The sequence below is a fragment of the Gavialis gangeticus genome, unplaced genomic scaffold, assembly GCF_001723915.1.
Source record: "Gavialis gangeticus isolate Ggan-Ray unplaced genomic scaffold, GavGan_comp1, whole genome shotgun sequence".
Taxonomy (NCBI): Eukaryota; Metazoa; Chordata; order Crocodylia; family Gavialidae; genus Gavialis; species Gavialis gangeticus.
This window is the reverse complement of record NW_017729006.1, coordinates 17,489,485-17,500,218: the sequence shown is the minus strand read 5'-3', so window position 1 is coordinate 17,500,218 and position 10,734 is coordinate 17,489,485. Positions and strand designations below refer to the sequence as shown.

Below are 10,734 nucleotides of genomic sequence, written 5' to 3'. Positions count from 1 at the left end.
GAGAGGGAGAGGGAGAGGGAGAGGGAATGAAGTCCTTTTTTTTTCTGCTCTTGCAGGAGGTTGTAACTGACTTGATGAGCCAAATCCAGGAGCTAAGGACACTGATCAGTCATAAGACAGAGTCCATAGAGGGACTGACAAGAGAACTGGAGGACATAAATGTATGTTCTGTCATTGAGGACATATGGTATAATGCATGGTGTTGCAAAAATGGAATAAAATTTCAGTGAACACTGGTTACATATTTTACTATAGATTAGTGTCGCTTGTTGTAGTGTTAATAGAAGGAAACTTTTTTAACATGTTAAATGTTTCTGAACAGTTCGTGCTTATGGCTTTCTTGGAAACTGAATGCTTTCCACAGGCTTAGTAAAGAGAGGATTCTATCAAGGAGTATATTTGCTTTTTGTGAGCTTCACTCCGCTGACGGTACAGAGGCAGAAAAGGATCTTGGAGTCATCACTGACTCCAAGATGAACATGGGCCGGCAGTGTGGGGATGCAGTCAGGAAGGCCAACCACACCTTGTCATGCATCCACAGATGCATCTCGAGCGGGTCCAAGGAGATGATCCTCCCCCTCTATGCGGCACTGGTCAGGCCGCAGCTGGAGTACTGCGTCCAGTTCTGGGCGCCGCACTTCAAGAGGGATGTGGACAACATGGAGAGGGGTCCAGAGGCGGGCCACTCATATGATCAGGGGGCAGCAGGGCAGGCCCTATGAGGAGAGGCTATGGGACCTGAACCTGTTCAGCCTCCACAAGAGAAGGCTGAAGGGGGATCTAGTGGCCTGTTACAAACTAGTCAGGGGGATCAGCAGGCACTGGGGAAGTCCCTGTTCCCCCGAGCACTGCCAGGAGTGACCAAGAATAACGGTTGCAAGCTGGTAGAGGGGAGATTTAGGTTAGATATCAGGAGGCGCTACTTCACGGTCAGGGCGGCTAGGATCTGGAACCAACTTCCAAGAGAAATGGTGCAGGCTCCTACCCTGGGGGGTTTTAAGAGAAGATTAGATGAACACCTTGCTGGGGTTGTTTGACCCCAGTAATCTTTCCTGCCGTGGCAGGGGGTCAGACTAGATGATCTACTCAGGTCCCTTCTGACCCTAGAAACTATGAAACTATGACAGTCAGGTTTAAATTTCTCGGGGAAATTAGTGACTGGAGAAATGGCTAAGTGAGTCTGAAACCACCAAATTCCTTTTTTAGGGGAGAGTGAATATAAACATAGTTATGACATACAACTCAGACTGTAGTACTACAGCACTTATGTACATGAAAACAATAAGAGTATTTAAATAAGTTATTCATCTGCATAACTTCTCACAAGAGAAGGTGATTTTGTTATTAACGTTTGGACTCTGGATGGAACTGTGAGGTTTTATCTTTTGTTTTGGTGCATCTTTTTGCAATAAGTATCTGTCTTTGTCTATACTTTCTTTTATTGTTGCAAAGAGATACAACCATGCACAAAATGTTTTATATTTTATATGCAAACCCAAAAAGTGCTAAGAAAGAAACGCATGTAAAATTTCACAATATACACCGTGATCTATTTATTGTATATATAGCGTATATTACATCTGTTACTTTCATTAATAAATTAATTCACCATAAATTAAGAAGTATATCTGTGTTGAATTAATAATTTCACTAGGGTTTTGTTAAGTCTTTCATGCAAAACTTTTTATGGAATTTATCAAGTAATAACATCAAGTTATAAATTCATACTCAGGTAGACCTTTCAACATGAAATTTCTCATTGTCATTTCAAATCTGCAAGATGCATCATTTCCATTGTTGTTATCCATTTTCATTGATAATCTTGTTTGCACGATCATAATCCTAAAGATTAATTTTGCTTTTTTTAGTTCAAGTATAATGATGTTTTGCTTGCAAAAGAGGAAGGCAAAGTAATCATAGAGGAACAGGAAAGGCAAATTGAGAGACTGAGAGAAGACTTGGAAAGAAAACAGGCAGCTGATGATATTGAGGTATGAATGGAGCATTAGTACTACCTTGCAATTTATGTCTTCTGTAGATGAGTTTGGTTGGGTTTGGTTTTTGTTTGACATCACTTGGACGCAAAATAGGTACAGGTTTCCCTCGCTTTATATCAAGAATTTGTTATATATGCGTTAAATTCACTCATGCCATCAGTGTAGTGGAAACCAGTGTACCTGAGGGTCAGTAGAGTCGAGGTATTGGAATGTATCCCTATTTGTTCCTTGTAACGTGGGTTCCCTTTATGCAAATTTGAGTAATGTGCTGTTTTCCAGGAACGTATGTACAGCATAAAGCGAGGGACACCTGTATCCAAAAGACAGATTATAAACACCTAGCATTAGTCAGTGGTGAGCCATTAAATTGCATTTAATAGGAGCTGGATCAGATGCATAAAGAATAATTTAAGTAGAGGTAAAAGAATGGTGCATTTTTTAGCATTTTTTCTAGTGCTGCTAATTTAAGTAACTTTTTCCTTTACCTGTAATTTTAGCCAAAAGCTCCACCTGCTGGTGTCACATTTAAGATGCACAGAATTAATCTGTTTAATCCTGCATATTTTAATTTTTTTACTCCATTTATCCCCTCTCACTTCCTGCCATCCCTTTTTTATTTTGCAGAACTTGCCCTTTATCTGTAGGATAAAGGCATTCAATTTTGATGATCTCTGTAAAATAATCAGTAGAACCCTATAGTGCTTCAGTCCTGACATAGTGCCGCTCCTATATCTACTAGAACAGCTTGTTCATCCTTCTGAACTCCAGTTTTGAAAAAAAAATCTCTTCTCGGCTGAGAATTTATCAAAACCATGAATGTCAATTTAGACCTTAAGTAATTTTGAATCTCTATTTCCATATGTTTGAAGGATGGAAACCAGAACTGAATTACCTGCTGAATTCATTTTTTTTGCCAGTCACCTTCACTTTCAGTGTAAAATATTTTAACTTTTATTTTCTTCATACGTGTATTTACTCTCATCATACCTCCTCAGTAGTATTCACCTAGCTCCTAATGGGGTCCCTAGGCTTTTTTGTTTGTCCATAGCTACCATGATCCAGCTAAATAGGAATAGAAAGGTTCTTTCAAAACTAGGCATTGGTGTTACTCAGTTGCACAAGGTTCTCTTCCGCCTCCGAGGCTAACTGAACTGCCATTACCCATAGATGTTACTGAGAGTATCTGTATGCAAGGCAATATAAAGTACAGTTTTAAAATTACAGGATAAATCACCTAACTCTAATTAAGACAGATGCAGTATTTGTGTTAAGTAACCATGGTCACGTGGTTGTTTCAATATAAATTATACCGCACCTTGAAAATACCATAATAAAATACCTTAGAATTGTTGGTTGTAGCCGTGTTGGTCTAAGGACATAGGCAGACAAGGTTCTTTTGGGTAGATGTGATATATTTTATTAGACCAACTAAATAGTTGGAAAAATAGTTCTTTGTAAGTTGACTTCTATGGCTGAAAAAGGAGTCCCCGAAAGCTTGCAAAGAACATTTTTTCCAACTATTTACGTGGTCTAACACACAATATCACATCTACCCAGAGAACCTTATCTACCATAATACAATGCCATCATTCACAAACACCTTAACTGTAACTAAAATATCCTAGTATACCTTCAAAAATTTGTAAAACCTTTTGTTCTGAAACTAAGGTACTTTGCATAGTGAGAGCTGCCAAAGAATCTTTTTTAACTGAAATGCTGAATTAAAAGGCATTATGAAAGGGGGACCTTTAACTGATGAAGATAATTTGAAGTACTTACTTTGGAATAATACCTGTTAATTTCAGTGTTCCTGCTTTTTGCTTGTGCATTTAAATGAAACAGAGAGATCTCCTGCTTGAAGACCTGAACCATACCACCGAGCAACTAAACAAGTTAATAGAAGCTTCTAAACATCATGTTGCATTGCTTCAGCGTGCACAAGAAGATTTAGAAAAGAAAGATGTTGTAATCCAAGAATATAGACAACAGGTAAAACATAGGATGCTCTTCTTGTAGAATAATTTGTTTACTTTTATAACAACTGGATGGAAAGGGGCTTAAATCTTAGATTACTTCCTAGTGACACACATTCAAACATTTTTAATCAGTTCTGTTAGATTAAGAACAAAATATGTCTTACTGAATTAGGAGAGTAATAATGTAAAGGATTTGAAGCAAATGCTAGTTAAGCCAGGGGTGGGCAATTTCTTTTGGGGAGAGGGCCACTTAATGAGTTTTGGCAAGCTGTCTAGGGCCGCATGAGTAGCCCTGCCCCTTGACAAGTGCTGTGCCCCTGGTCACCATCTTGGGACTGGAAGTCCTGCCCCTAATCTCAGACCTTTGCCACCGGAAGTCCCTCCCTTTGCTCTGAAAGTATTTCTTTGGGGAAAAGGGTTTGCTATCTTGGGGGGGCGGGGGGACACATTGCATACTAAAAATCAAATGCCCATAATAAAATATTTTAATTTAATTAAAAAAAATATTGGCCACATGGCCACTGCTGCACTGGGCAGCACAGAGGCAGCGGTGAAGCAACTGCACCGCAAGCTAGCATGGCACGGGCTCCAGGGGGGCAGCCACAGCAAACGCTGCCCAGCAGTGGCAAGCCGTGGGGGGTGAGGCGGATTTCCTTTGCACTGAGCAGCAGTTTCTGGGCTCAGCTCCAACAGGCGAGCCCAGAGCTGGTGCAGGGCCTAAGCTAGCAGCGGTAGCAGGGAATAAAATGGTGCTCAGCGTACAGGAAAAGTGCCCTCCCCACCCCCCATGCCCTGTGCTGCAGCCGCTCGGAGCCCACATGAAGCTGCCTGTGCCTGCTCCACAAGGCATCAGTGACGCAGCGGAGAGGCAGGACAGCCCCGAGCGGGCTGTGAGCAGCTGCAGCAGGAAGTGCTTGTCATAGGTGGTGGGGGTGGGACGCTTTGCCCTGCGCTGCGTACCAGTTCGTTCAGCCCCAAGAACTGCGGCAATCCCTGCGGTCCTCCTTTGCCTTCTTCCCCACCTTCCCCCCACTTCTTACCTGAATTTCCTGTGCCAGTGCAGCCACAAACAGCTCCACAGTCCCAGGCCAAAAGCCCCTGGTAGGCAGGGGCTTCTGGCTGGGGAGGGTGGGGCCGGGTGGGCCCTGCAGTTGCAGGAGCCTTGCCATGGCTTCCCCTGTGTCCTACAGCCCTGGTTTCTGTCACCTTTGACAGGAGCCAGAGGCAGATAAATATTAATTTTCTAACCCTGAGTTAAGCTCTATAGCATTGAGAAATGGGGGTCCTGAGCTTTCACAGTTGCTAAATTTAAAGGCTGAGTAGGAGACCTTTTTCGTTGTTGTTTTTGTGGTTTTGTTTCTTTAACCCAAGAGTACAAGTAAAGGCAAGAGAACCTGAGCTATGAGCAATGCAAAAGGGATGCTTCTTTGTTTTTTGCCTAAAGTTTAATAATGGGAGAGGGCAATTTGAAGGCATTCTAATATTTTAAGCACAAATAAATATTTCTTAAGTTTTTTTGTCCATACTTAAGTTTTATTTGCATAACTCACTGTCCTACCAAATATGTCTGCTGATAAAAATCCTAATGTAGGTATAGATATATTTACAAAAGTCCTTGTGCAAGTATTGCTTAGATCAGTGTGCTGGAAGAGAATAACCTATACTAGTAAAAGTATTCTTTTGTAAGTGTTAGCAATGTTGTCACCTGTGGGATTTGCCGATAGAAGGTGTATTGGTATACTCATATCAGAAAGCTCATTCAGGCAAACATTTAAAAACCTGCAATCAAACCTTGAGAAAAATAAGTGAAGCTGAATGTCAGCAAAAATTAAGCAGGTTAGGTGCTAACACAGTACACTATCATGTGGATCTCTTTAAATAGTTTGGTATATCATCTTTTTGTTAATCAAATAGCAATTATCTAATTGTAGGTGAATATGGAAGAACAGCTGATGTTAAAGTTGTGAAGTGTAAAATATTAAATATTCCAAATACCATCTGAGATTGGTGTACTTGCATATTTTATTCATAATATTAGAATTTATACCTAGTTTCTGCCTCTTTCAGCTTTTGTGACATTTTTACAACTTTTGAATTCTAACTGATTGGGTTTTTATAATAGCTTGACCAAAAGGTGGAGGAATTGGAAAAGAGGAAGAATGAATATGACCTAAAAATAAAACAAATGGACTGTTTTGTGGACTCCTCTTTGTCTACAGCAATAGCACAGGTACGGTATTTGGGAGACAATGATTTGCTCAACCATGCTTCACTGAAGCTTTTATATATGTATACAGGCAGTCCTCGATTTGACAACATTCAAGTTGCAGTGACCAGCACTTAGGATGTTTATATATCGACACCCTGTTTTGACTTTCTGATGCTCAGCCAGATGCAGGGCGGTGGGTGGTGGCTACAGTCACACATGCGGGCTGCTGACGGGCCTCACCCCCAGTCAATCACATACCACCTGTCAGCAGCCCATGGAGCCGGATTCGCGACCGGCTGTGTAAAAGGAACGCACGGCAGAGCAAGTTGGTGGATGGCGGCAGCAGCCACCACGTGTGAGAAATAGGGTATCAGGCCTTGGTTCAGGAACCGATTCCCCATTTATAACATTGTTCCTATGGAAAAATCAGTTCCGAGTTGCAACATTTCAACGTAAGATGTCGTTTTAAGGAACCAATTGTCATAAGTCCAAGAACTGCCTATATAGTATAGTATAGTATAGTATATAGTGTACAGTACACACACATGCAGGAGGAGAGGGGCTTCAGACTATAAATAGATTTATCTGTTAAATTTTCTCTTATTTGAAAGGTAAGTAGTGCTGCTTCTTTTTGTTGTTGTTTTTGTCCCCCACTGACCTAACATTAAAAAATAAAATGTATAACATGGGGGGAGGGGGGACACTTTTTTCAGAAATTTTAAATAAAACTTTTTATTTCCAGTGTCCAAGAACTCCTCCTAATTTTAATCTAAATCTGGCAAAACTTTTGGAAACTCGGGAGCAGGAAATAGCAGACAGGAGAGCTTCTGCAGTTACTCTGGAGCATCTTGTATCTAAATTGAATGAAGAAAGAACAGATAAAAATGATGAAATCCTAAGGCTGAAGGTAACATAAATTAAATCAGGGGCAACTTGTAAACCACTAATTTCATACTAATTTTAGTTCATTTTAGTAGGCTGTGTCTTTAGAACCTTAAGTTAACGCAGAAAGGTAGTTCTTAATCTTCTTGCGTAGCCTGAGACCAAAGTCAAAAAAGCAGAACTATCGGGGAAATTTTGTAACACTGCTGTACCCCCTGTTTTTATCCAAGAATGATATTGGCTTTCTCCAAAGCAAATTTTGTTCAAACATTGAAGGGCAGATTCATGGGAGGCCTTGATTAGAAAATGACTTTAATTGAATGCTTTCAGAGTATTTCTTCAGTTCTTTATTGAGAGCATTAGTTGTACTTTGGTTTTCAAAAAAGATGTTTGTAACATTTGGTTTAGGAGCAGTTATGTGAATTGGAAAACACACGCCTGGAAATGCTGTCGTTAATGGAAGAAAACCGAAACCTACAGGGTCAGCTTGAAGAGGCTCAAAGACAATGGAAAAACAGGTAAAATCTTCTCTAATCTCTAACCTCAGAATTTAGTTTATACTAAGGGTGCACTGATAGAGATTCTGGGGACCGATACTGATAGCCAGTTTTCAAGGAGGCATATCAGCAGATACCAATCCGATTTCTGATCCAGTTGCATCCAGCTGGTAAGTCTATTGTGGTGGAAGAGGAGGGGGGAAAGAAGGAGCATTGGGCAGGGGCAGGTAGATCAATGCCCCGTGCCACCCCAGTGAGGGAGGGAATGGGGCAGGTGATGGGACGGGGCTGTGGCTCATCCAGGAGGGAGTGGCTCCTCCTGCTGCATGTGTCCCTGGATCTGCCCGGGGTGGAGCAGGCTGTAGCCGGGGCTACGCTGGGCTCTTCCCAGCAGGGGCTGGTCCAGGCTGCACTTGGGGTGGGCAGCGGCACTGGGAGGGAGGCTACAGGTAAGGCTGCAGCCACCCCAAATTTTGCTGTAGCCCCACTCCCAGCACCTTCAGTGCCTGCCCCAAGAACAGCTCTGGCCCAACCCCCTCCCCCACTCACCAGGAAGATCCTGGTGCAGCCCACAGCAACAGCCCACCCTACCCATGCTGATCCAGGGGCCCATGCCCTGCCAGGGTGCATGCAACAGCAGGAGCCATCCCTCCCTCCCCATGCAGCCTGGATGAGCCACAGCTTCATCCCATACCCTGCCCTGTCTCACCCTGCCCCGCCCCGGCTGGGCAGTGTCTGCCTCAGCCCCACTCCCTCCCTCACAGTGAGGGGCATTGATCTGCCCCCTGCCACATACGCACCACTTCCCTCTCCCATCCCCTTCCACCACAGCAGACTTGCCAACTGGATGCAGCTGTCCAACCTGCTGAGCTGTGCTTCTTGCTGCCTGCATGCTGTGCTGCGGCTGTGCACGCACACAGGCATTTACCAGCCAAATTATTGGCCACATCAGGCCGATTTTTTTTTTTTCCAATACAGTCAATTTTCTTTATATCGCTGCCACTTTATATCTGTGCACCTCTTGTTTATATTATGATTTAATTCCCAACTACTGCTGGAAGAGCAATAAACTGAGATAACTGGACACTGATCTTTGTGGAAATATTTTAAAGGTCAGGAAATGCTGTTGTCTTTGAATTACAATTTATTAAAGTACAATAATTAAGCTATTAACAAAACACGTAAATAACACATTTTAACTACATTTGAAATCTTTAACATGGCAAAAATAAGGAAAATAAAAGGAATGTGAATTGCCAGGGTGACTCATACTAAAAGTAAATGGAAATTTTATTGTAGACTTGAATTGAGGTCAGTTTTCCAGACTTGTTTCTCTGCTTTCTAAAGCTGACTTTCAATGAAAATGGAACAATGCATGATGAAAGACTTCAAACTGCAGTACATTCTTAGGTGGGTTAGACATGTTCTTCATTCTGAATCACCAAGCTGTATCTTTGGTATTGAACAGAATTTTTTTCACAATTAGACTTGTTCGTATGTCTTTCTAACACTTTTGGACTATCTAAAAGGCTTCACAAAATATAGAAAATGGGGATAATGCATTACAATATAATCTTCTGTCACCTACGTTTTTTTCTTAAGCGGAGTAAATTATTTAGAAAAAAAATATTTTAAAGCATAAATCACACAAAGCTACCATCTTGGCAACCTAATAAAAGATAGGACTTGGATCTACTCTTCCATTAGAAAGCATTGAAAATTAGAATGCTTAGAATTTCCTGAATTCTAAAATTAACAATAGTTTTACTGAAGATGGATTGAAAATTGTAGAAACAGTTTTGAATGCTACTTTACATAAAATGCCTGGGTAAAAAACATTTAGGTTACAAAGTCATGCATATGCTCAGTTCATGTCTGTTGCAACACTGGTGTTGGCAGTTAACCTTTTTATACTTGAAGACCCTCTTGGAAAATACCACTACTTAGTTTTCAGTCCTGTGGGAAATAATAGAGCAGAGCAGTTCTGTTGCAAAGAACTTGAAAAGACTCCAAAGATCAAAATGTTTTTGGCAGTATAGGTTCTTACAAGAAATCTCTGGATCTCTGATCTCCTTTCCCTGCATGATCTGCTACTCTGCTTTCTGTTCCCTGTCATGTGCTTCCTGCCAGATCTGCTGCTCTGCTTTTTACTGCTCCCTACCTGCACAGTTCTCTAACGCTACATGCTCTGAAAGTTCAGGTGCACTGGACACTCAGGTTCTCTGTGCCTCTTCCACAGGTTGTCATGAAAAATAAATTCATCATGAGTTAAGCACTTGAGCACTAGAGGAATGAGCCATACAGAATATCCTCTAAGGAAATGTATGATTTTTGTCTTCAGAGCAGGCTTTGAATAGTGTGTAATAAAAAAGGCAGAGAGGTCTACCCATTGAGCAATGAGGTGGAAACAAAATTGCTTGGTCTCTTTACCATGTGCTCGAGTAAGAGGGTCCTGGAGAAAACAGTGTATGAGAGTCTGATACGAGCATGTGAATTAAGGTGCCACAGGCAATCTTTATTTTGGCATTTCTTAACTTTGAAGTGCTTGACTTTACAACCTTAACATATTTCTAACCAAGGTTTTGGTGTAATGTATGAGGATTTATTAAAAGTAAATTTGAAAAAATATATTTATTATCACAGCCTTTCTTCCACTTCAACAAATGATGTAACCAATAGCAGGAGGAGGTTTTTATCCCCCTCTTGTGTTGGTCCACTAGAGGATAAGATGCTTTAGAGATGCTGGCTTCAGAATGATGACACTTTAAAACTTGTGTTCCCTACAGGGCTGTGGAAAAGGGTGGGCACAAGACTTCTGCTGCTTTCCTTCCAACTTGCTCTGCTTTTCCCTGTTATATCTGTCTCTACCCAACCCCAATGAGCCCTAGTCAAATCTCTGCCCATTTCTGCTCCCAGTTTTCTTGCCGAGTCATTCCTATTTCCCTCCCAATTCTCCAGTCTTCACTCCCCATTATCCCTTCCTGCTAACTTTCTTCACACCCACGAAATTCCCATTCTAGTCTGCCTCCTGGGGCTTATGATCTAATCCTAATGTTTTTCCCCAGCAGCTTTTCCCAGTCTCTGCCCACATTAGTGCTCTTGTATCTCCATACACTCTAGCTTCTTGCCAGCAAGCCTCCCTTCCTCCTATTTGTAGTGGTTTCCAGTCTCCT

The 10,734-nt window shown here is 41.6% G+C and overlaps 1 protein-coding gene across 1 annotated transcript in view; it reads left to right on the top strand.

The window, feature by feature from the left end:
- Positions 1-10,734, top strand: part of KIF15 (kinesin family member 15) — a 65,772-nt gene that overhangs the window by 46,454 nt on the left and 8,584 nt on the right. The window contains exons 25-30 of the mRNA XM_019508895.1: positions 57-161; positions 1,869-1,991; positions 3,840-3,986; positions 6,096-6,203; positions 6,925-7,089; positions 7,473-7,582. Coding sequence (XP_019364440.1) covers positions 57-161; positions 1,869-1,991; positions 3,840-3,986; positions 6,096-6,203; positions 6,925-7,089; positions 7,473-7,582 — 758 coding nt within the window. The remainder of the gene's footprint in view (positions 1-56; positions 162-1,868; positions 1,992-3,839; positions 3,987-6,095; positions 6,204-6,924; positions 7,090-7,472; positions 7,583-10,734) is intronic.